Below are 27,225 nucleotides of genomic sequence, written 5' to 3'. Positions count from 1 at the left end.
CATGATAAGGGAGGAGAGTATACTCAAAAGAAGTAGGACTACCACAACAAGAGGACATGGTCTCATATCAAGAAATATTACTTTACTGAGATAAGGCCAGGGAGTAAGGAAAGTATTCAAAAATTCGGCAGACTAGATGAGCCAAATGGCTCTTACCTTCTGACACATTCTATGCTTCTAATATACCCAATCTTTTTTTCTGCATAGAACAGTCAGTGATTTCTATTTAAATCTTCACTGTGCATTATACACTGATCAGCCATAACAATATGACCCCCTGCCTAATATTGTGTAGATCCCATTTTTGCCGCCAAAACATCCCTGACCCATTAAGGCATGGACTCCACTAGACCTCTAAAGGCGTGCTGTGGTATCTGGCACCAAGACATTAGCAAAGTTGCGAGGGGGGCCTCCATGGATGCTTGCTATTGCCATGTGTTCTCCAGGTAAGTGACGCAACCAGCCATTCACATGATGTCAAAGAAAACATGATTTATCAGACCAGGTCACCTTCTTCCATTGTCATGGACTTCCATCGGTCCAGTTCTTATGCTTACATGTCCAGTGTAGATGCTTTCGGTAGTGGACAGGGGTAAGCATGGGCACCCTGACTGATCTGCGGCTACGCAGCCCCATATGCAACAAACTGCATTCCACTGTGTGCTCTGACACTTTTCTATCAGAACCAGAATTAACTTTTTCAGCAATTTGAACTACAGTAGCTGGTCTCTTGGATTTGACCACATGGGCCAGCTTTCTCCCCCCACGTGCATCAGTTAGTCTTGGCCGCTCATGACCCTGTCACCGGTTCACTGCTTTTCCTTCCTTGGAACACTTTTGATATGTACTGACCACTGCAGACCGGGAACACTCCACAAGAGCTGCCATTTTTGAGATACTCTGGCCCAGTCGTCTAGCCATCACAATTTGGCCCTTGTCAAACTTGCTCAGATCCTTATGCTTGCCCATTTCTCCTGCTTCTAACACATCAAATTTGATGACGAAATGTTCACTTGCTGCCTATATATATATCCCACCCACTGATAACTGATATACACTTCGCCTGTCAGTGGTCAGTATTTATGTCTAAATTATCAGAATCATTTAACCAGTCACTATTGACTGGAATACTTCAAGTAGATTGGAAGTTGGCAATTGTACCATTTAATACCATTTACAAAAAAAAAAGCAGGGCCAACTCGGCCAACTACAGACATTTAAGTCTTACAACAGTAATTTGGGAAATTAGTAGAAACTTTGTTAGAGGAAAGATTGTTAAATGGTTAACAAGATCATAAGTTATTATTTTTTTGACTAAGTAACTAAAATTATGGACCAAGAAGAACAGTGGATACAGCCAATTTAGATTTCAGTAAAGTAACATAGTAACATAGTAACATAGTAACATAGTTCATAAGGTTGAAAAAAGACCAAAGTCCATCAAGTTCAACCTATATACATATTGTGTCCCTACTGTGTTGATCCAGAGGAAGGCAAAAAACCCTTATGAAGCAGATGCCAATTGCCCCATACCAGGGGGAAAATTCCTTCCCGACTCCAAATATGGCAATCAGAATAAATCCCTGGATCAACGTTCTGTCCCTATTAATCTAATATCCATAACTTGTAATATTATTGCTTTCAAGAAACACGTCCAGGCTCCTTTTGAACTCTTTTATTGAGTTTACCATCACCACTTCCTCTGGCAGAGAGTTCCATAATCTCACCGCTCTTACTGTAAAGAACCCCCGTCTGTGCTGGTGTAGAAACCTTCTTTCCTCCAGCCGTAGAGGATGTCCCCTTGTTATAGATACAGTCCTGGGTATAAATAGGTCCTGGGAGTGATCTCTGTACTGTCCCCTTATATATTTATACATAGTTATTAAGTCCCCCCTAAGCCGTCTTTTTTCCAAACTAAATAACCCCAATTCTGATAATCTTTCTGGGTACTGTAGTCCTCCCATTCCCCTTATTACTCTGGTTGCCCGTCTTTGAACCCTCTCCAGCTCCACTATATCTTTCTTGTACACTGGTGCCCAGTACTGTACACAGTATTCCATGTGTGGTCTGACTAGTGACTTGTACAGGGGTAGAATTATTTCCTTGTCGTGGGCATCTATGCCCCTTTTGATGCACCCCATGATTTTATTTGCCTTAGCAGCAGCTGCCTGACACTGGTCGCTACAGGTAAATTTACTGTTAACTAAAACTCCTAAGTCCTTTTCCATGTCAGTCGTCCCCAGTGTTTTCCCATTTAATACATATTCCCAGCCTGGATTTTTCTTCCCCATGTGCATAACCTTACATTTATCTGTGTTGAACCTCATCTGCCACATCCCAGCCCAAGCCTCCAACCTATGCAGATCCATTTGTAATCGTGCGCTGTCCTCTATTGTGTTAACCACGTTACAGAGCTTAGTATCGTCTGCAAAGATTGATACTTTACTATGCAATCCCTCTACAAGGTCATTAATAAATATATTAAAAAGAATAGGACCCAAAACTGACCCCTGTGGTACCCCACTAGCAACAGTCACCCACTCAGAGTATGTACCATTAATAACCACCCTCTGTTTCCTATCACTGAGCCAGTTACTTACCCACATACACACATTCTCCCCCAGCCCAAGCATTCTCATTTTATGTACCAGCCTTTTATGTGGCACCGTATCAAATGCTTTGGAAAAATCAAGATATACGACATCCAGCGATTCACCCCGATCCAGTCTTGAGCTCACCTCCTCATAAAAGCTGATCAGGTTAGTTTGACAGGACCGATCCCTTGTAAACCCATGCTGATATGGAGTCATACACTTATTTTCATTGAGATACTCCAAAATAGCATCTCTTAGGAAACCCTCAAACAGTTTACACACAACAGAAGTTAAACTAACAGGCCTATAATTCCCCGGGTCACTTTTTGTCCCCTTTTTGAATATTGGCACAACATTTGCTATGCGCCAGTCCTGGGGAACAGACCCTGTCACTATAGAGTCCTTGAATATTAGAAATAGGGGTCTGTCTATTACATTACTTAACTCCCTTAGAACGCGGGGGTGAATGCCATCTGGACCTGGTGATTTGTCTATTTTGATTTTTTTTAGGCGGCACTGCACTTCTTCCTGGGTTAGACAGGCGACATGTACTGGGGCATTTATCTCATCCTGCTGTATATTACCTGGCATTTCATTTTCCTCTGTGAATACAGCAGAGAAGAATATATTTAATAGATTAGCTTTTTCCTGATCCCCGTCTATAACTTCTCCCTCATTACTTTTTAAGGGGCCAACGCTTTCATTGTTAACCTTTTTACTATTTATATAGTTAAAGAACATTTTGGGGTTTGTTTTACTCTCTTTGGCAATGAGTCTTTCTGTCTCCAATTTTGCTGCTTTTATCTGATTTTTACATATTTTATTTTTTTCCCGATAGCTTTTTAGTGCTTCCTCACTGCCTTCCTGTTTTAGTAGCTTAAATGCCTTTTTTTTGCCATTTATTGCCCCCTTTACATTTTTATTTATCCACATTGGTTTTCTCTTGTTCCTGACTCTTTTATTCCCATACGGTATGTACCTTTCACAGTGAGAATTTAAGATATTCTTAAAAATCTCCCATTGAGCGTCTGTACTCTTGTTTTTGAGGACATTTTCCCAATTTACAGTGTTAAGGGCTTCTCTTAGTTGATCAAACTTTGCCCTCCTAAAGTGCATAGTTCTTGTGGCTCCTCTAAGAGTTCCCTTATTGAAGGACAAGTTATAATGCATCATATTGTGATCACTATTTCCTAGATGTCCCCTGACCTGCACATTAGTTACTCTGTCAGGTCTGTTGGTTAATATTAAGTCCAGTAGGGCGCCCCCTCTGGTCGGGTCCTGTACCATTTGGGACAGATAATTATCCTTACTTATAGTCAGAAACCGGTTTCCTTTATGAGATTCACAGGTCTCGGTTTCCCAGTTTATGTCGGGATAGTTAAAGTCCCCCATAATAACCACCTCATTGTGATTAGCTGCCTTGTTTATTTGCTTTAATAATTGAGTATTTGAGACCATCACAGATCAAAGGTTTTTGTTAATTTTGTATATTCAAAGAAAGTTCATACTTTTTAATATTGTAATTAGCAACATTTCAAAAGTCTCAAAGGCAAGGTATCCATTTGGCGCAGATTAGAAGAATGGTAAAGAATGTGACAGCTCTAATTTCATGTTAATAAATATCAAACAATGCATTTAGGAAGAAAAAATGTAAAAGCAAAATATAGCATAACAACTGAAGAGAGGGACATGGTAGTAATTATTTCTGAGAATTTACTGGCAATAAAAAAACTGTTGGAAAAAGCAAGCAGAGTGATGGGTAATAGAGGCATTAGTAGCAGAAAGAAGAATGTGGTTATGCTACCTTGCAGACCTAGAGTATTGTATACAGTTCTGGATACCCCATCTCCACACATGCTGGACACAGTTCGGAGAAGGACTACTAAAAGTGTCAGAGGCAATGGAGTTTTACTTTACTAAGTGTGTGGTAGATAAGTTAAACAACCTCCCAGCAGAAGTGGTAGAGGTTAATACAATCAGGAAATTTAACCATGCAGGGAGACCAGTCTTCATATGCACATAGATCAATGTATGTGCAAAGCATTTGCATACAAAATACATATAAGGTAAAACTCGGCTATGATTTGTGTTAATGATGGCTAGAGTATTCCTATGCACTGCCACAATGTCGCCAGAGGATGGAGCATGATTTCCAGGTTATTATCGAAACAAAAGGCGCTTTAGGTTTAAACACAAATACCGGTACTAGCAGGCATTTTCCAGCACTTTGTGTTATAGTGTAGCATATTAGTTTATTAGGACCCCAGAACCCCACAGATAAGTCAAATTTTACTAGATTTCTTCTAGTCTATTTTTTACTTTATTAAAATATTAAAGCCCCTTTATTCTTTTATATGTCTTTGTTCCCAAGCCTCTCCAAGATTTCACAATGAAAGTTATTTTCAAAGTAGGGCTTAGCTCTAGTTATATTGTGGATAGAAATAAAGGTATCAACATGTTTTGTATAATCCTAATAGGGTGCAACGCTTACTGATTGTGTCCCCAAATCACATAGAAAATGATTATTTATTCATTTATATAGATGTATCGTATTCTGCAGCACTGTAAAATAGGCAAGCTAAAGAAATATACAATAAGGGCCACACTAAATGCAGTTAAGATACTTTGATCTTTGTAATAATTCATACATATACTGATATTTAAAGATCATAATAAAATGGGATAGAGCATGCCACTATGGCAAGAATGTGTCAAAAAGGAGACACCCAAAGACTGAGATCCCCCAGTATTTCAGTAGCCCCTGCAACATTTCTCAAGGGATGGATTTAATGGAAGCATGATATGACATTGCAACTCTAATCATGGCTTGTGGACGGACCAAGGCAGAAAAAAGCCGACACTGGTGTTTGACATCAAGTAGCCAGCGGGAAAGTGTGTGTGTGATGTCATTCACACGATTCGTGGGTAGCGTTGTGATGTCACATCTGAGTAATGCCAATGTTATCTAAATACAGAACCTCTTTAAAGAACATGGTCAATGGATGCTACATTGTTGCATCATTTCATCAGAACATTTCATCACACAATGCATTACTTCAGTTTCAAGCCTGTGAACACAAAATGTTTGCTGATAAGTGAAACTAAACATGAGGAAGAGTCACTTCACAAGTGATACTGAGAATAAGTGCTCAAGTCCTCAAATACCTGTATAGTTAAACCATTTTAAACGAGTACATGAAACTAGGGCTAAAAAGATATTGGTGAAAATGGGAGTTTGTAGATATATAAATTATACTTTAAATATTACATTTATTTGTATAGTGCCAGCAGATTCCATAGCGTTGTTATAATAGGGTACAGTGAAAGTAAATAAATCTTATTAACAGATGTTATACTGGTACAGAAGGAGGAGAAGGACCTGCTTTTGCAAGCTTACAATCTATTTGACTTGTGCACAGCAAGCAAAATCGATTTGGAAAATGTTTTTGTTTGTTTTTGGCGCATTTTTTCAAAAATAAATTTGGTGGAATATTTTAATGCCACCTTCTGAAGTCCCATTTCAACAACTTACTTACTTCAATCAGCTTAGGAGTTAAGAGATCCAGGGTAGACTTTGCATTGCAGGACCACCAATACCACCAATACCACCACCACCAGCAACACTAGCACTACACCTATGGATAGACTCATCCAATTATATAAACTGATCCATCAGAGTAAGCAGCAGTGCAAATGGCAGGCACGGCAGAAACACACATCCAGCAACATGGTATGGGTCTGAATTTTCCCCAGAACTGGACAATTTTTATAAATTGATCTCTCAGGAAGACGATAGAGCGGCAGCAATAGAGCAATGGGCAGTTGGACGATGCAAGAATCACACCTCACTTAGTCTGAATATTGAGTGCTTGGCAACCTATTTTAACCTTCTAGGAAGCCATCTGCTTTCTAGAAGAGCTGTGTTCTTTGATGGTTGCGGATGTTGCCCTTTTGTTACCCTCTTACTTTGGACGATGGTGTGTGTAATAAAAGCAGTTATTGTGACATCACATGGCACCCCCTGTGCCAACTGATATCTAAGCAGAATGCACTGCTCTCTGAGAAGAATGGTAAGGTCATGATGATGCCAAAACTGACAAATGAATTAATTGATAACAAATATTCTAAGGTTTTCTAGTTCCTTTTGCACAAGTCTAATATGTATAGGCGTTGTACAGACCCAGGTAGATGTTTCAAATGAGTCTTGTGCACAAATACAGCACAAATCATGTATACATGTCCTTCAGGTGAAGCGATTGGAGAACAGGGTAGGCCAAAGCACCACTGCGCTTCAGCTTGCAACTGACTGGAAATCCATGAAGGCAGTTCTAGATTCTGAAGCTTGAAACAGATGCAGGAGATTTCAACTACCTCAAGCCTCAAAATCAAAAGTCTCAATTCAATGACCTGACTAAAACAACCCCCCCTCCCAAAAAAAAGCAATTCAACAGATCCTGTCCACCTCACAGAATGATCATATATATTTTATTTATTTATTTATTTATTTTTTTAAATAATTTTTATTATCCACAAAATAAATAAATAATACAAAACGAAACAAAACATACATAAAAGGATTCCATTAGTCTCGATCATGCTGTTCTATCTATGTCAGGTGTCTGAGTTTCTCTGGACGGGATTCTGCTCATTAATAAATTAGCTCTATTCATCCAATTCTCCATCAGAAATAAATTTTAACCACTTTTCCCAGATTGCATACTTTATCGTACTCCATACTGTTTGGGACAAAATCCCCTTTTCCAGAATGATCATATATTTAATGGTGCAAACCAACAGAAAATGTTACACTGAAACCATAAAAAGATCCCTATCCTGAAAGCAAACAAAAATCAGCTCCATAAAGGAGCAGACAGTATGAGTGTTAGGTTTGAGCCTATGGTTAGTGGTTCAGGGGAGAGGATGTGTGTATGTTTGAGTGAGAATGTGTGTGTTTTAGGTATGGGGGGTTCCAAAGAAATACTGCAACCAGGCACCGCTAACCCTAGGCTCACCTCTGCCTCTCTCATCCCATTACCTTTTGGCATGAATATTTTTGCCCTTGTTCAGTGCTAGCCCCTCAAACGAAGGTCATGACTTGGCCCAGTGCACAAACCAGGGTCCATAAAGACATGTTGGATGAGTTTGACAAAGAAAATGTTACATTGAAATCATATAAAGAGCCTTATCTTGAAAGCAGAAAAAAAATCAGGTCCATAAAGGAGCAGACGTAGAGTGTACGAAGAGTGTTTCATACCTGGGCGAATCCTATGTGTAGCACCACCACCAACACACGTTTATATAACACAAACCTCTCCCCAAAAAACACAGGTCTAAAGTGGAGCATGGAGGACGACACTGCTTGCAGACTCAAGTAAGTGGCGCCCATTCCCCTAGCTTAGCTAAGATCTGTGCAGAGACCCCAGACTTCTATAATTGGCTTGACCTAGAGTCTACAGCAATAATAAACGGGAGCTGCAGCCTGCCGCCTACCTGATGTAGGCAGGAGTAACACTGAGAGCTATAGGGGGAGAACAGCACTTTGTTGTGCACTGGCTAGGGAGAGCTGTTCTGCTCCCTCGTAGTCCTCATTGCCTATGTCTGTGCTCTGGAAAATGCACTGGACAGGGGTCCCCACGATGCAGGGCTGCAGGGACCTCCATTACACCAGTGCTTTTCCCCTTTGCAATGTTTTTATTGTGGAGATCAATATATCTTTACCATATTTATGTGTACATAAAGAGAAGGAAATGCATATTTCTAAATGCCCTTATATGAAACTAATTTTATTATGATGCTATGTTTAGATGATGTGTTATGGATCAATGATTGACATTCAACAAAATACAGATTCAAATACATTTGCATATAGCAGCATTATTTGTGTTTCTGTGTCTTTAAAATATACCCAGAGCTACACCTTATCTTTACTGTAGTTGAACTGATATCTGAGCTGACAGTTGTCACTGCCAATAAATTCCACAAGGTCATATAGAATCTGCTGTGAAAATGGATATTATACCTACATCCATTTTCTGTATTATCACTCAATGAAGCATATAGAAAATAGTACCCTGCCATACTTCAATGACTAAATAAGTTATTATGTTGTCTCAGACATAAATTGTGCTTATCTGATGAGACAAATGCTGTAGCATATGCAAAAGGCATCTTTTAAAATCTAAAAAGAAAACAAGACTATGTATGTAAAAATACATAAATGTTAATGACAAAATGGGATTAACTGTGTGTAATAGGTGATGTCAACCCTGGTATCCCTATGTTCTAGGTGTCTGCCTTGACTTTTTAGTAGGGCGAACAGTGTTTGGCCCCACATCATGGCAGTCTTTAATAATAATGGACACCTGGGAAAGCACCCAGTTAGTGCCCGTCCCCTGCCCAGTCATACTTACTACCAGCAGCCTATGACCCCTGGTCATTTCTCCTTCCTTCCTGCAATATGCTGATCTTGTGCATGTTCCCCCAAGGCCAGACCAGCCATCTGGCATACAGGGAAAGTGTCTGGTGGGCTGAAGGCCAATAGGGCCATTTACTTACTGTCATACTGCCATACTGCCACTCCTGGCATATCAGGCTCTGCAATGTGCTGCTGCCATCTGGATATGCTTGACTGCATAAGAGTTTAAAAATATAAAGTGCCATGGCTTCTTAGTAATCCTCTGTCCAGCCCTTGGGGATGATGTGGTTCATGGCAGCTGTCCCTTCTTACCTTGCATTACCCTAACTCACATGCTTCCACTCCAATGGGCGCGCTAAGACGAGTGGCACTGGTGCACCACACTCAGGCTCCAGGTACCTGAGGCACACAGTGATGGTCACGCAATGTGTGTTATGTGGCCCCACTGTAGTAGGGTAAGCAAAGCATGGCTCCTTTTGAAATACATGTGCAAGCTACACGAATGATGGGAGAGGGAGTGAGGGTGTGTATATGTATGTATGTGTAAGTGTATGGTGAGTGAGTTTGTGTTAGTATTTGGTATCAGTGTGTGTTAGTTTTGTGTTAGTGTATGGTGTTAGTATGTGTGTGTCAGCATACGGTGGTTGAGTATCAACTTTGAGCCTATGGTTGGTGGTGCAGAGGAGAGGATGTGTGTATGTTTGAGTGAGAATCTGTGTGTTTTAGTTATGGTGGGCACCAAAAAATACTGCAACCAGGCACCGATAACCCTAGGCTCATCTCTGAATGAATGGGCAAAAATTCCCACAGAAACTCCCCAACTTTCTTTGAAGAGTGGAAGCTGCTACAGCTGCAAAGATGGGACCAACTACATATTAATGTCTATGTATTTACAATGTGATGTCATCAAAGTCCCTGTGGGTGTAATGGACAGGTGTCCCAATATTTTCATCTATATAGAGTGTATATATATATATATATATATATATATATATATATATATATATATATATACACACACACACACACATATACGTAGACATTTTAGGGCTAGATTCTTTCATACGCATCTGAAGCTAGATTAAATTACAGTGTTATATAACTGTAAAGAATTATGATATATTTGCCCTACTAAGATAAGGGCAGATTTTTTTTATGGAACTACAGATAAATAAATTGCTATCAGCACGTGGACTTTGCAGTAAAGTTACAATATGGTTTTAAGGGTCAATCTTTACCATTTTTATTTCATCGGAGATGAGTAAAGCAAATCATGCTGCCCCAGATCCAAATGCTGTTTGCCTGCTACCTGACACCCCTTGTTTAGTTAATGAACACGCTTTATTAGCCGCATCATGTATGTGCTTACAGAAATGTTGATAGTTTGCTTATGTGCTTCCAATGCGTTTATGTTGTGTAGGGGGTTTAGTTCTGCACAGACCTCTTATAGATAACTTAGCATGCCAATGTCAGCCAAGGGGATAGGTTCAGGTTTTGATGACGATCAATATGAAATGTCACTTACAGATATGCAATTAACAATATAGTTAAAAAGCTACATTTTATCTGTACATTGTATTAGGTGCTATATATGTTATCTTCACCTACTAACCTACTGCAAACCTACAAGATGTTTTTAAACTAATTGCTACTTTTATTTCATACTTCATATTTTATTACAAACCATAGTAAAAAACTTTAATGCAATGTGAACTGCCTAGATAGCTGGCCCCCAGCAGTGCTGTACCAGCTCAGCTCCCAATAGAGCCTAAACAGGTAGTGAAAAGTAAATTATGAGTGTCATATGTGCAGTATAAGAAATATGCGTGTGTGCAATGTAGATTCATGGATGTGCATGAATAGTTCAAATTTGTATGGGACTAAGATGTATTATTACCCCATTGTCCATGAGTGGAATTATTTTATGTTCTCTACACAGAATGTCCAGACATCCTTTAGCTGGTTACATAAACAAGTACATAAATATTAACAGCACGAACAGTTTCTTTTAGACATTTTTCTATAATAATGTAGGTTGTTAGACATATAATAAAATTGCTCTAAGCGTACAAACATTTAGAAACTTTGAGAAATAACTGTTTGGTAAATAGTGGTGTTCCAAACACTGTATATAGAAAGTCCCATGTTCCATCTTGTTGGGTGATACTTGTTCCCTCAACTGTTTTCTGGCAGAGGTCACTTTTTAAGGCAGAATCTCTTTTGGAACCAAAATTTCACTCTCAGAGATAGAGATTTAATTTCTTAAAATTATAGAAATCTACAATTTGCCTGCAGAGTCCCACTCCTTGCCCAGGAACTTGCTAAAATAGTTTAATTTAACCCGTGGTTGTCTAATACATTCAATATTATTTTATATTCTATACATCACATAAACACTGCTAATCAATAAATACAGCTTTAAGGAATAAAACATCCATTAGAAAGAATTGTAGTGCTGCAGACTCAAAAGCAAATATTATAGTATTATCACTTGTAGTTGTCAGATGCTTGTCCAAAAAACAATTTGAATTTAACCACTGCCCATATACCAACTTCAGGAGACATCACCAAAATACACAATTTAATTTATTTCTATGGAATAGCAGAAAAACTAAGAATAAGCCTTACTAAATTGCAGCAAAAACAATCAGATTTTGGATAAAACATACCAGATTTTAACATTTTACAATATACTTTCTCTGTTATGTTACCCCTTAGATTGGATAAACAATACTAACAAATTCACATATACACAACCAATTCAAGAATTTAACAAGAATGTCTCGACAATCACTGTTTTAAACACACACCTTACACTTAGCTTCCATTACAGATCAAAGAGAATCCAAATTACCTTACTATTAAAGGTTAGAAACTGACAAGGAAAATGCTATGGACTACAAGATACACCATATATTACATTTCTAAACAACCCAAAATTTCAAGAAGGTATACCTGATCACATATTCAAAATGTATTCAGACATATTCAGAAATAACGTAATTGGTGGACCACACCAAGAGAGGTGTCAAACAAAGATACCAGAAGTCTACCCAAATATTAGGATATGCACTGAATTTGGTTCTACTTAATCATAAAATGTTTACGGCAGCGATTACTGATTTTCCTTAAAAACTCACAGATCTGTGATCTTCAATTGTCCCCAAAATGGCAATTCTTAGTCTAAATAAAAATCAGAACAGAGCAAGCAGCACAATAGAACACAGCAGTAGCAAGGAAAACAGGCCTGCAACTTTGAATGAGACCCAAAAACCCAACAGTGACAACCTTTTAAAACAAACTGTATTTTTTGTTTACAATTACATACCTCAAACAAAGGTAAAAGCAAGACAATTTTGCACTTTTGGTAGTTTTCTGTTTTTTGTTCACACCATAAAAATTGTATTTGTTGATCTGTGATGAATCAATATTCATATTCTTAATTGTGCATTCTGATGGGCCAACCTTTTGTAGTTTCTTCTAGCTGGTCTTTTTATACACATGTCTTACCTACAGCTACTTGGTGTAAAAACTAGGAAAGCTTGCACCAATAGCCCAGCACATATAATTAAAAAGTTATATTAATATACTGATGTAATATTGTGAGTTATGCTGTACCACCATCAGTGTCTGGCTCAGTATATAGTGATGGGAGTTATGTTATATCACCATCAATATCTGATACAGTATATAGTGATGAGAGATGCCGTACGCCTGTGTCTGTCGTGCTATAATGATAAGATATACCATGTACCATCATCATTGTCTGGATGACAATATTATAATAGGAGTTGTACTGTTGTGGTTGTGGTGATGGAAGTTGTGGTATACCACCCTCAGTGTCAAAATCACTGGGTTTGGGGACATTTGTTTTACAATTTTTTTTTAACTCTGCAGTTATAATATAATGAATAGCTACAGCTTTGCCCCTCTTGCTCAGCAGCTTCTTTAAAGTCAGAGTGCTGGATGTCACTGATACATTTAGTGTAATGCTGTTTGGGGCGCAAAGATGACACTGGCAAACTGCTTGGGCCCAACATGGCACTGACAAGTTGTTTGGGGGCAAAGAGGGCACTGTGGGATGTGAGTGACATGTTATGTGGTGAAGTCAGGGGGGCCCAAAGAGGTAGGGCGGTTGCCATAGAAAATGGGTGTTAAGGGGAGGAGTTAGCAATATTGCCACACCCAGCTGCAGGTGCCAAAACGTTTTTGGCACCCAGACGTCAGTGACTCAGGTTCGGCCCTCGTCCAACAGTACAGATGATGCAATATTTTGTTATGTAATATTTGATCTTTTTCCAAACTAACTGTGTAATTTGTCATTGTATAGTATAAAATTAAATAACAGATCAGATCTATCATTAGTGAATAAGTGGGTTTTTTAAAGGCTAATACAGTGAGGGAATTAAAGCATTAATGGGATTGGCATACAGCTATCCTGATTAAAGTTGAAGTCTTCACATCAGCAAGAATATGCAAACTAGTTTGCCGAATGGTTCTTATCTGCCATCAAATTCTGTTTCTTGTGTCTCAAACATGTTAATTTGGCCAGTCTGATGCTTTGATTTTTACTTGAGTTCATAATCTCTGGACATAGAATCTGAAAAGTAAAAAGGTCAAGGTTGTTGTTAAAGTATTAGATAATATGCTATTTTTACATTGCATTTACCTTTATCATGTAAAGCCATATAATATTTACTACACACTTTATACACATATTGTGAACCATCTACCATGGAATCTGTTCTGAAGTAACTTTAGGATTGAACTATAATGTATGGAAAGTAAATATATATATATAAGATATCATAAACACACCTTTGAGTCCTTCAAATTATCATTCATAATGAGCCTCTAAAATGTTTTTGTTTAGATAATTGTCATGGATAGAGGTCCATAAAAAAGTTCCCCTTTGGAAGAAAAATGAATTAATACCTCTCCACGGTTACTATAGTTCACCAGTAAGGCATTCTGTTCTACTTGTCAGGGTATAAAAGTGTGACTGTGTCCTGCTGTCCAAGCATTACGCTTGGCTTTAGGCTGATTGTGTGCTTCATCCCCCATATGAGATTATTTTACTAAGAAAGATGTTAACTATATCACTAATATGGGGACTAGTGGTCACTCTGTGCTGTTTTTTCTGGCTTGTTGTTAGCATACGTAGAAGGTAAGAAAAGAAAACATTTTTAAATTTAATTTTTTTAATTTAATTTAATTCTAGGACTGCTCAGTATTCTGTATGATCTTGTGCAAATAGTAGATGTATATATGTAGCAAACAAGATATGTATTCTACCTAGCAAATTTTTGTCTAAAAAATGAATGTGGCTTCAGATATCATTATGTAATAAATGAACATGGTTTCACATTCAGAAAAGGACTATATTGTGTTTTTCTTCCAATACAGGCAGCCAGGAGAACCACCACTTGAGAATGGGCTAATCCCTTATTTTGGATGTGCATTACAGTTTGGTGCCAATCCACTTGAATTTCTCAGGTCAAGAGAAAAGAAATATGGCAAGATTTTCACCTGTAAAATTGCTGGGAATTTTGTTCACTTTGTCACAGACCCATTCTTATTCAGCTCAGTGATGCGTTATGGAAAGCATTTCGACTGGCAGAAATTTCACTTTGCAACTTCAGCAAAGGTATAAAATCAAGGCCGGGGTAGTCATCAGATATATCCACACTTCTTATTGACTCTTAAATTAAGATGATGGCTATGACTTGGCTAAGCATTTTAGGAGCTGTTTTTTTGTTAATACCAATACAGGGATGAGCTACAGATTGGGTATCCTTGTTTTATACTGACCAGTCCTAGGATTTTTGAACAGTTTAGTAATATGTATATTCATAGAATTCGTAAATTGTATATATTTAGGGATAGATAGTAATTACATTATGAAAACCTAATAACACACTGGCAAATTTGTAGTATACTGCCCACACAGGTTAAAATAAAGTGTGGCAAACCTGCTCCTGTGGGTGTGGGTCTGTCCCCATCTTTGTTGGGGAAATGCAGTTGCTTCCAGGCACATAGTGAGGTTTTTAGAAAGCACTTACTATACATAGATTACTAGCTACAGTGAAGAAGCTCCTCTGCTTATCCACACTGTCCTAAGGAGTTACAAATGCCTCAATCATCAGTTTATCAGCCTCTCTCCTAGCTGCTAAGGTCTATAACTGGCCCAAAGCCCAGTGACCTCTTCAACTACATAGTGCCACGTAAACAAGCAATGCGTGAGCCTAATTACCTGTAACGCTCAGAGTAAGAGGAAACCTGGCCTGGACTCTTAGTACTCCCTGCTCTCCTGTTGCAAACCACACCATGGTTGAGACGCCTTAATCAGCTCTCCCTATTGTAAGACGTGTTGTGCTATCTTATGAAAGTTAATAATAATAATAATCATAATCATGATATTTGTAAGCTAAAGTGCAAGTGTGCATTTCAGGTATTTGGCCATCACAATCTGGATCCAGCGGATGAGAGAGCTGAAAATGTGCATGAAACCTTTATGAAAACCATGCAAGGTGATGCCCTGGACCCTCTTCTCACAACCATGATGGAAAATCTTCAGCACACCATGTTGCAACCCAGTGCATTTAAACTATCCAGCAAAGATTGGGCAACCGAAGGACTGTATGCCTTCTGCTACCGTGTCATGTTTGAGTCCGGTTACCTAACTCTTTTTGGCAAAGAGCTTAATTCAAAAGAAGATACAAATGCTGCAAGACAAGAAGCACAGAGAGCACTCATCCTAAATGCCATAGAAAACTTCAAAGAGTTTGACAAAATATTTCCTGCCCTTGTAGCAGGTCTGCCAATCCACGTCTTCAAATCTGCCTACAGCGCAAGAGAGAACCTAGCCAAAGACCTGCTACACGAGAAATTAAGAAAGAGGATCAACGTCTCTGACATTGTAGAACTCAGAATGTTGTTGACAGACTCAGTTTCAACCTTAAGTGATACAGATAAAGCAAGGACTCATCTTGCGCTCCTCTGGGCTTCCTTAGCCAACACCTTACCTGCCACATTCTGGAGTGTATTCAACATACTTAGGTAAAGAGACAGGCGTTATAGAAGACTCAGAAGAGACAATACAAGGCTGAATTTGAACACTTTAAATAAATGTGATTCTTATACGCAATCAATTAATTATTACAATTTTGCTTTTATAACTAGCATATCATCCTTGTTAGGAATTAATAATTTTATATGGCTTCATACAATCGCCACTAAAGCATTACAATAGATTCTCGGTATTAGCAAATGTGTATAATTATTTCTGGGTAAATAGTTATTTCGGAAGTCCTAACTAGTCTGTATTTTCTGACAAATCTGCATCCAAGTATCCTGTTAAAAATGTTCGCATGAATGGTATTTTAGCTCAAACCACTGAGTTACTGAGAACATGTTATTTCTTATTGCTAACAGTATCTAATGCTGTTTGTTAATTTATTGAGTATAAGCCTTAAATTATTTTTTATGCTAACATATATATTGTAATGCTATTATAATAGGTGTCCAAATGCAATGAAGGCAGCTAGTGCGGAAATCAATCAAGTTTTAGAGAAGACCTCTCAGAAAGTCAGTTTTGATGGAAAATACATTTTTCTTAACCGTCATCAGTTAGATGATATGCCTATTTTGGGTAAGTTTGCCATTGATGCCTAATACACAACAAAAGAACATTGAATTCATATAAATATTTAACAACGTAGTATGTAGCATGAATTTTGCATAAACTAGTTCCATTTTGGTATCCTCTGGCTCAAATAACTAATTTATAAGCTAGAGCACACACAACTCACACTTACTCCAACAAACCCTTATGCATACACACCCACACTAACACATATTTATCAGACATAGTCTATCACACTGGCTTCAATCTATCTAACACTGCTTACCTGGCCGAAAGAGCCACCCTATCACCACAGGGTCACATAACATAACATTACGTGGCCCTACTGCTCTCCTTGGTTTCCCCGTGCCCTGGCCATCCTGTCCGTGCTTTTTAGGGTATTTAAAACCAAAATATAAGTTGAAATCCCTGCAGTTTACAAAGATTGTTAATGTCAACTATATGATTGTCAGCTTTGAAGCATTATACTAGATAAGTATAGATATATGTAATTAGCTCTTAAAAGTACTAACCTTTATATTGCTATTCTACAGACAGCATAATTAAAGAGTCTATGAGATTATCCAGTGCATCCCTCAATGTCAGAGTTGCCAAGGAGAACTTTACTCTTCAATTGGACAACGACGAGCCATACAATATCCGAAAAGATGATATCGTAGCATTTTACCCACAGATGGTACATTTGGATCCTGAAGTTTATGAAGACCCGATGGTGAGTAATATCAGGTTTTACAGTTGATAACCAAAAAATGCATTTAAAAAATATTTTTGCCTAGTTACTAAAGTAAATTTTTGTTCAAACAAGATCTTTATATAGATTTTTAATGCTATACATTACTGTACAATATGTAGACAACTATGCTGAGTCCCAGGTAATGGTGTTCAGTGTTCCATAGTGTCTATGGGCCAGTTTCAAGGGTAATCTCTGATTTTCCCAACTGGCCCATGAAGAAGTAACCCCAGTTACAGTATGTGGCAGAGGGTCCACAATATGCCTAATCTGTCTGGTCCACAATTTACCAATGGGGGAGCCCTGGTGTGACCCACTGACTGGCATCCCATGACCCAGAAGCCTGTCTTATTGTATATATCCTATGCAATTCTTTAAGTTGTTCTGCAAGAACCCCCTACATCAACACCCTGCATTGCTCAATACTGCCTGAGACATAGCAATCGATCTACCCTCCACTGGATATTCTACTTTGTTTCGTAGCCTAAGTTGTCCCTTCACCCACACTCTATTGAGTCTATTCACTATAGGCCAAAGAAATCCGAGTTGGCACTGAAAAAGTTTCCAACTCACTTCACTACAGCAAAACTATATTTATACCTAACTGGAACTGAACTCGGTTGGCATCAACTTCACTGGAAAAAAAAAATAATAGGTGAAAGACTAAACATAACTTTAAATACCTAAGAAGGCATATAATAAAGTTAACATGACAAAAAAATAAATAAAAATAAGATTAAAAAAAATATTTTTTTTATTTATAAAAATGTATAAAAAAAATCTCAGTACCCTGTACATACTGTATACTTTAATCTTAAAATACAATAGTATTAATACAGTATTGTATAACAAAACTCCAAACTTATATTTTTCTGTTTCATTTCTAGACTTTTAAGCATGACCGCTACTTAGATGAAAATTTGAAAGAGAAGACCAACTTCTACCTAAAAGGCCGGAAATTAAAATATTACTATTTGCCGTTTGGATCTGGCAAAACCAAGTGCCCTGGTCGACACTTTGCTGTGCATGAGATCAAACAGTTACTGACTTTGCTGATTTCTTACTTTGATCTGGAACTTGTAGATAAAAACACAAAGTGTCCCCCTTTAGATCAGTCCCGAGCAGGTTTAGGGATCTTGCAGCCAAAACATGAAGTTGACTTCCGCTACAGGTTAAAATCACATTGAATTTTTTTGCTGCCCCTGGCAAATATTCCAATGAACCTCAAGCAGTTTTGAGCCTCCTCCTGTATTCCTACCATTTCTGCAGCATGAATGGGTTCATTTCTGGCTGCATAGTGACATGGGAGTGCACAATTTCTGCCATTACCACCCCAAATATTTTTATATGCCAAATTATGATACACAAAGACTTTAAAGGTGTGGCCCTTGTACAAGGCATTAATAGCTTACATCCATAAAACATACAAATTGGCATTGGTACTATTCCGTAGTAACCCTTGGGGAGGAAATATCAGAAATATATAGGGATTGCCAGTTTGGATACATTTGAATAACAAAGCTGGCTGCCATAGTACTTCTGATTAGTGTCCTCTGTAAACTTCCACCACTGCCAGAAAGTTTCATTATAATAAATGATAAAATAAGAATTACAATATTGTTTATAGAATAAGCTAAAAAAACCTTGTTAAGCCTTGAAAACCATGTCCTCCCAGGCATAAGAAACAAAATAATTCTATAGAAACTTTAGCTGTTGAAACTAAACTAAAATCCATTTGTCTTATATGTTTCAAGTAAAACTTTCCTTTAACCCTTAAAATCCTACCATTAAAAAAGGCTAAATATATCAAATTAAATTAAAACATCCTAAGAAATGTGGCACAATACATAAAATAACACAGCGGAAGGATGCCATTTGTAAAAATGTAACTATAGCTGAGTTGTTGGATATTACACATATATATGTATAAGTAGGACATTTATTGAATGTGCAAGGGGATTTGGAAAGATATATAAAAAACTGTATTTTATATGTGATTGCATATAAATAATTTAGGTAGGCATGATAGTTGTGTATATATGTTTGTGAGTTATAGAACTATATAAGCACTATGTGAAAGTGTACCAATTCCCTCAATGTCATATCATATTTTAAATATTGATTTATTTTACTAGTTTGTATAGTATCTTTTGGTATAATGTTTTATAATAAAGCAAATATCTCTGAGTTATAACATTGTTATGAGCATTAGAAGATTGCTATATTTGTAATTATTATTTTTTTCTTGTTTCTGCAAGAAATAAATGTATTTCGGCAAATAAATAAATGTTGGTTTGATAGAGCTTTTTTGTGGCATCACGCACAGACTGCCATTTGGAATTCTGCATCACACAGCTGAAAGCACATTCATGTTTCCTCTTTCTCTCTCGTTGTTTTGAGAGAATGGTAGATGGTGGTTTCTTGATAGAAACAGACCAAAATGCATCCACACATATGCGTATACGAATACAAGAAATGCACACAGCAAAGAAACAGACAATCATGCATACAGTACTGTGCTAAAGTTTTAGCAAGGTGTGAAAAATGCTGTAAAGTAAGAATGCTAATACAAATAGTCATGTTAATACTTTATTTTTTATCATTTAACAAAATGCAAAGTGGGTAAACAGAAGAAAACTCTAAATCTAATAAATATTTGGTGTGACCAACCTCTGCCTTCAAAAACAAAATCAATTCTAGGTACACTTGCACAAAGTCAGGGATTTTGTAGGCATATAGTTAGGTGTTTGATTAAATAATGATACCAAACAGGTGCTAATGATCATCAATTTAACCCCTTAAGGACCAGGGCGTGTTTTACCTTTTGTACTCTTTGGGACCGAGGCTGTTTTAATACTTTTGCGGTGCTCGTGTTTAGATGTCATTTTCTGCTCACTCATTTAGTGAACCCACACAAGTTATATGTTGTTTCTTTCAAGACAAGAAGGGCTTTCTTCAGATACCATTGTTGATCATATTATCTAATTTTCCATAAAAAATAATAAAATATGATGAAAATTTTAAAAAAAAACACATTTTCTGACTTTAACCTGAAAAATGTTTTACTCATCCAAAAAAGCTAATAAATTCTAATATTTGTCCTGAGTTTAGAAATACCCAATGTTTCTATGTTTTTTTGCTTTTTTTCTGTAAGTTATTGGGCAATAAGTACAAGTAGCGTTTTGCTATTTTAAAACTATCTTTGAAGCCGGCCAATACAATTTACCCCATCAAACCATATATTTTTGAAAACTAGAAACCTCAGGGTATTTCAAACAACACCCCAATATGTGTTCAGCAACATCTCCCGAGTACAGTCATATGCATGGGTTTGTCGGGTTGTTTGGGAAGTAAAACGCCACATTTAGAAAGTGCACATTTTTTAACTTGGAACTTTTACATCTAGTCCTACTGCCCCCATGTCCTAATAGGACCATCTTTGAAGCCTGCTTATTCAATTTACCCCATCAAACCATATATTTTTGAAAACTAGACACCCCAAGGTATTTCAAATGCTAGTATGTTAACCCTTTCCATGCATGATATTCTACCACCAGCCTTTGCCACAGTTTATGGTAGTAATTTATTTTTGTATTTTTTTCACACAAATTGTACTTCGGGTATAAATTTATAGCTCCAGGTATGCGTAAATTTTCCCCCCCATTTTGGTCAGTCGGTGCCTATGCCCTATCTTTGAGCCCGGTCATTCTAATGTACCCCATCAAACCATTCATTTTTTTAAAATTAGACACCACCATGTCAAGATTTTTGGGAAAAGACAACACTAATTTTAGCACTTGCTCATAATAAAAAAAATTTTTTTTATTCTTTTTGGACTTTTTTTTAACATTTTGCTGGAACTGGATGGTTCCTCTGATGCATAATAATTTTTAATATTACTTTTTATTAAGCTTTTTTCCCCATATTTTTTAAATATTTTACTAATCACATAGTGATTAGAAAGCTGGGCTCCATTGACTTGCATGGTTGAATGCAGTACCTGTATTCAACCTGCAGGTGGAGCCAGAGTTCTCTAGAGGGTCTGGAGACTCTCTGGCGAACTTTTCCAACGTTGTTTTTTTTTTTTTACAATATAACCGCCATCTTGCAAGTGGCAAAATAACTCGCAGTGGCGATTGTGACCGCTCTCTGCCAAGTTAACTATCATTTTTAATAAAAGTGGACATTTTCTTGTTTTCTATGCAAAGCATATTGCGTTCATGTACACATGATCAGCAAAGAAAAAATATTTGATTGTATTTTAATTCAGCTCCAGTTCCAGAGGACCACCAACAGACAACAATGTGTAGATATCCCAAGTAGGACATAGTCATCCCAATTAGAAATTCATGAAACTAACAGGGCACTAAAAAACTAAAACTGTGCACCTCTGTCTGGATCACATACTGATTTTTAATTCTGCTGCATCAAAACACACAAATTCCAAAATAAAGTAAAAAAAGGAGTGTTGGTTATATATACTGGTAAAACCACTGAGCCGTGCGCCCAAATATGATTTTCGTTAGTAACAAGGATACCTTAAACATTGGCAGGATTTTAGTCTCTATACACTAAAAGTGACTTTACTGTCATTTGAATGGGACCAGTGCTATGGCTTTACACAGTACTATTAACAGGGCCGGCCCAAGACATAGTGCCGCCTGGGGCGAAGTTTGAAATGACGCCCCCCCCTGCTGACGCCACTGCTCATTATCTACCCTTCCTCTCTCTACTTTCTCATTATCTACCCTATCTCCCTCCCTATTATCTACCCTATCTCCCTCCCTATTATCTACCCCCCCTTTGTACTTCACTTACCTTCCAGCAGTCCTGCGGCGAGTCTCCCTGCTCTGCTGTGATGCGCGCTGCTTCACTGCTGAGCGCCGGAAATAACGTCATATTCCAGTGCTCAGCTCGAGACCGAGCTAGAGGGCTCGCAGAGGAGGGGCGCCGAGCGGGTACTGACAACTTGATAAGCGAAAACCATTCGGCGCCCTTCTCTCCTCCGCTTAAAAAAGAAAAAAGAAAAAAAAAAGGCGCTTGGGGCGGCAAAGTGCCGCCTCTTCAAAAGTGCTGCCTGGGGCAATTGCCCCACTCTGCTCCATGGTAGGACCGGCCCTGACTATTCATCAACGTCAGGTTGTGTATGTCCTTCTTAATGCTACATTGCAGGGTAGAACATGCCTGTCAATAACATTATTGTGTATAAAATTAGAAAAAAAAATGTATGTGCAAAGTTGTTGATGAGACCTGATGCAGGCAACCACTCCTATATTTTTGTCAATGTTTATTACAATAAAGAATACCCAAGATGAGCAATAAAAAATTTACATAGCAATTTTTCTCTCTCTGCCACAAAGTTGTGGACTTAAGTAAAACAATTTGTTAAACCTAAAGGTAGTCAGTGTTTTTGGTCAGAACAGTGAAATCATAATAGATGTATTTGTTCTACAAAGAAGCGTTATATGCATAGGTTTAAGTCGTGTTGTAAAAATTTATTTATCTCACTCTTTTCCTTTAAAAACATACAGTTAATCTAGGAATGGCAAGCTGCGCTAGGTATCTGCACTGCAATCACCGTTCTATTTACATAGTCAGCAGCTAGTAAAGTTGCATGAGAAATTTGAACACACCTCAGAGACCTTCGAATTATCAAGTATTACAATTCTTTGCTTACATTGGAGGTTCAGCTTATGCCCATGGTCTAAGTTCAAGGCCATTTCTGCAATGGTCTAGGTTAGGCCTCTGACTTTTTTTTTTTTAACAAATACCTGTCAGGGATAGAGGTCCATAAAAGAGTTGCCCGATGGCTGAGAGGTTAATTAATAGCTTACTTCGGTTACTTGCGTTCACTAGTTAAACAACCCCTTTTTCTGTGTGGGTATAAAAGATTAGCCCTGTGTCCTGTTGTCCTGCACTGTTCTTGGCTAAAGGCTGGCAGTGTGTATCCATACCTTCCATACCTGCAAGTAACACCAGGGAAGATGCTGACTATATCGCTCATATGGGGACTAGTGGTTGCCCTATGCTGCTTCTTCTGGCTCATTGTTGGTATCAGAAGAAGGTAAAATAAACATATCATCATTTTCCTGATAATGTAGTAGTTTTCTTATGGCACTGTACAACTGTTCTATACTTTCCATTAATGATATGGGAATGCATTATGTATATTAAATATATATTACTGTAGCAATTACTTTAATTGATTCATATCATGTTCGCTTATCATTTTTTTTTTGTTACGAAAAGACTGGCATTTAACCTTAACTGAGAAACAATTTTTACTTAACCCTTGAAACAAACCCTGTTGTGAGTACATGCCAATAGTTGCTTCAGGTCTCACTTTTGAAACTTTTGATTTCTGTTGTTGATTTGGCCCGTTTAGCGGCCTGCATAATCTCTAATAATAAAAGGTCTGGGTAAGGATTGCTGGATTAGCAGTTTGCCGAGATCTGGAGAGATACCAGTTGGTTACCTCTCTAAGACATTCGGCTGCCTTGTAAGGAAAAAAACATGAGATTTGAAGTCACCTTCACTTGGTAATGCACTAAATTATTGTTATTGTGGCAGTTTGGTTAAAATATATCCTTTTTTTTCTCTTCTTTTTTAGGGAGCCAGGAGAGCCACCCCTAGAGAATGGGTTAATCCCTTATCTTGGATGTGCCTTACAATTTGGAGCCAATCCACTTGAATTTCTAAGAACAAGACAAAACAAACACGGCCACATTTTCACCTGCAAAATTGCTGGAAAGTTTGTTCACTTTATCACTGACCCATTCTCTTTTAACTCAGTGATGCGTTCCGGGAGACATTTTGATTGGAACAAATTCCACTTTGCAACTTCTGCCAAGGTATGAAATCAAGACTTCTTTTAAATTTAGTTAAGTACTTTTATCTTAATTTGTTGGTCTGTTAATTGCCTTGTAAAACAAAATCATCAGATTTGCCAAGCATTTTTTATCAAGCCGCTAAAATGCAGTTAGTAATTGCAAATAATCCCACTGACTTTTAAATAGTTAATAATGTTATAAACAATTTATTTTCTTGTATTGTAACGAGCAGTCAAAAAAGTAAAAAGTTTGATTGATCCTTTGCAATACCTTGTATTGCCAACACTATATCAAATAGTGAGACAGTTCACCCAAAAATATGGATAATGTACGCATTTGTTGTATATGCTATGTAATCTGTTACTTTAAATATAACAAAATGTAATTTTCACATAAGCATTTGTGTAAAATTGTATTATCTGTGTGGGATTTCCAGGCATTTGGTCACTGTAGTATGGATCCCTTGGATGGAAAAACAAGTGAAGATCTACATGAAACCTTTCGGAAAACACTCCAGGGTGATGCTCTGGACCCGCTTATCTCATCCATGATGGAAAATCTCCAACACACAATGTTGCAGCCCAGTGCATTTAAACTAACCAGCAAAGATTGGGTAACCGAAGGACTGTATGCCTTCTGCTACCGTGTCATGTTTGAGTCCGGTTACATAACTCTTTTTGGCAAAGAGTTAAATTCCAAAGAAGATGCAAATGCTGCAAGACGAGAAGCACAGAGAGCACTCATCCTAAATGCCTTAGAAAACTTCAAAGAATTCGACAAAATATTCCCTGCCCTCGTAGCAGGTCTGCCAATCCACGTCTTCAAATCTGCCTACAGCGCAAGAGAGAACCTAGCCAAAGACCTGCTACACGAGAACCTGAGAAAGAGGATCGACATCTCAGACCTTATCACACTCAGGATGTTCTTAAATGACACTGTTTCTACTTTAAGTGACACAGATAAAGCAAGGACTCACCTTGCACTCCTCTGGGCTTCCCAAGCCAACACATTACCTGCCACATTCTGGAGTGTGTTTTACCTTCTCAGGTAAAAAAAAGTTTTATTGAAGCATAGTAGCTAATTACAAATTCCAAGCTTGACCATATTAAACATTTCTTGTTTTTTCTTTACTCACAGTGGATACGTTTTAATGTATGCCTTTTATATTTTTATTTTATTTAAAAAGGTGCCCAAATGCAATGAAAGCAGCTAATGAGGAGGTCCGTCAAGTTTTAGAGAAGGCCTCCCAAAAAGTCACCTTTGATGGAAAGTGCGTTTTTCTTAATCGCCATCAATTAGATGAAATGCCTGTTTTGGGTAAGTTGATTCACATACATGACAAAAAAGTATTAAATGAGAGATTTATTACCAACGAGGAATGTAGCTTGAGTGTCACATTCAGTATCATTCATTCACAGTTTGTGATGTTGATATTAATATATCCGGTTTTAGTTTACTCCAAATATAGTTATGGTACACCACATTTTTCAATAAGATAAATACTCCAAAAAAAACAACCTTCTGCTATAAGGTACATCTCCTAAAATGTTCCTTAGTGCTCTTTGATAAGTTATTAGTGTAGAATTATACTACATAGTACATACAATAAACTAACCATTATCTGATTTTGATTTCTACAGATAGCATCATTAAAGAGGCTATGAGATTATCCAGTGCATCTCTCAATATAAGAGTGGCTAAGGAGAACTTTACTCTACAAATGGACAATAATGAATTATACAATATCCGGAAAGATGACATAGTGGCACTCTACCCACAGACACTGCATTTAGATCCCGAAATTTATGAAGATCCTCTGGTGAGTAATCATGCGTTTCATTTTGAATTAAAAAGGCAACAGCATGGGGTTTGTTTCTTGACATTCATTACAAGAGCCCACCCTGAAATCATAATATATACGAAATATTTAAAATTAATTTTTCTTATTTCTCTGTCTTATTTTTCAGTCGTTTAAGTATGACCGCTACGTTGATGAAAACATGAAAGAAAAGACCACTTTTTATCTGAAAGGACGAAAGCTGAAATATTACTATTTGCCATTCGGTTCTGGCAAAACCAAGTGTCCTGGTCGCCAATTCGCTGTGCACGAGATTAAGCAGTTACTGACATTGATGCTTTCTTATTTTGATATGGAACTTGTAGAGAAAAACATAAAGTCTCCCCCTCTAGATCAGTCCCGAGCAGGATTAGGGATCTTGCAGCCAACACATGATATCGATTTCAGATACAAACTCAAAACTCATTAAACAGTAGATGCTCATACATTTACATGTCAGCTTTTAGAGGTTTCAGTGATTGAAGCAGTTTGACATTAAAAGTGTTCAGTAATTTCTATAGTGCTTGGGTTGAACAGCACAAAATACTTTTAATACGTATGTACTCACAGCTCAATTTCTCACATTGAAGAGCCTTTTCATATGAGACCATGAGATGCAACAAGGCATGGCTATCTATAAGCACCTTCTTCATCTGCCCAAGCCTCACCTAGCCAGTGGCCTGCCTGTTGGGCCAACTCAACTGTACCCTACACTTTCATAATGCATAGTGTTTTTGATATTCCCATTTAAAAAAAAAAAAGGAAGGATGCTTGTAGGCTAAATCGGAAGGGTGTTCCAGAAGGATTTATTTCTATAATACAACACATCCAATTAAAAAAAACCCTTAAATGGATCAAATTCAATAATGCAATTAAATAGTGGGACTATCTGAGACAGATAGATTAAGCTTTGGGTAGACATAAACAAGGTTCATACCTCCCATTAAATTATATGTTTCTTTGATTTAGACTGAATCCATTTTTGTATAGGTCTAAAATTGAAGACGATTAATAAATTACGAAATTGTAAGCTATTTAGTATGTCAACATATACCGAAATAAGGAAGAACAATGAGAGATCCATAGTAAATGGACATATGTCTGTAAATTATGTAATTATTTGACAATTGCTGCTAAAATAATGTGAATATGTGCTGCACTGTGTGGTGGCTGT

General features: G+C 37.5%; 2 protein-coding genes across 2 annotated transcripts; both read left to right on the top strand.

Annotated features, from left to right (window-relative positions):
- Positions 1 to 14,096: 14,096 nt before the first annotated feature.
- LOC149305423 (cytochrome P450 7A1-like) lies at positions 14,097 to 18,571 on the top strand. The gene is made up of 6 exons (XM_089477423.1): positions 14,097 to 14,176; positions 14,416 to 14,656; positions 15,461 to 16,068; positions 16,530 to 16,660; positions 17,188 to 17,366; positions 18,272 to 18,571. Exons 1-6 carry the CDS (start codon positions 14,097 to 14,099, stop codon positions 18,569 to 18,571), a joined length of 1,539 nt encoding a protein of 512 aa, XP_089333549.1.
- A 4,797-nt stretch (positions 18,572 to 23,368) lies between these two features.
- Positions 23,369 to 26,481, top strand: LOC149305422 (cytochrome P450 7A1-like). Its single transcript, XM_089477502.1, has 6 exons — positions 23,369 to 23,448; positions 23,995 to 24,235; positions 24,651 to 25,261; positions 25,401 to 25,531; positions 25,855 to 26,033; positions 26,182 to 26,481. Exons 1-6 carry the CDS (start codon positions 23,369 to 23,371, stop codon positions 26,479 to 26,481), a joined length of 1,542 nt encoding a protein of 513 aa, XP_089333628.1.
- The last annotated feature ends 744 nt before the right edge of the window (positions 26,482 to 27,225 follow it).

This window comes from Sceloporus occidentalis, unplaced genomic scaffold (genome assembly GCF_023333645.1).
Source record: "Sceloporus occidentalis isolate IW3139 unplaced genomic scaffold, rSceOcc1.0.p SCAF_11, whole genome shotgun sequence".
In the NCBI taxonomy this organism is placed as follows: domain Eukaryota; kingdom Metazoa; phylum Chordata; class Lepidosauria; order Squamata; family Phrynosomatidae; genus Sceloporus; species Sceloporus occidentalis.
Note: the sequence above shows the minus strand (reverse complement) of the source record. Positions and strands in the feature narration are given on the sequence as shown.

Coding starts and splice junctions, on each gene's coding strand:
- LOC149305423 (XM_089477423.1), top strand. CDS start 14,097: ATGTTAACTATATCACTAATATGGGGACTAGTGGTCACTCTGTGCTGT. Junction 14,657..15,460: donor ACTTTGCAACTTCAGCAAAG/GTATAAAATCAA, acceptor TGTGCATTTCAG/GTATTTGGCCATCACAATCT. Junction 17,367..18,271: donor AAGTTTATGAAGACCCGATG/GTGAGTAATATC, acceptor TTTCATTTCTAG/ACTTTTAAGCATGACCGCTA.
- LOC149305422 (XM_089477502.1), top strand. CDS start 23,369: ATGCTGACTATATCGCTCATATGGGGACTAGTGGTTGCCCTATGCTGC. Junction 23,449..23,994: donor ATTGTTGGTATCAGAAGAAG/GTAAAATAAACA, acceptor CTTCTTTTTTAG/GGAGCCAGGAGAGCCACCCC. Junction 26,034..26,181: donor AAATTTATGAAGATCCTCTG/GTGAGTAATCAT, acceptor CTTATTTTTCAG/TCGTTTAAGTATGACCGCTA.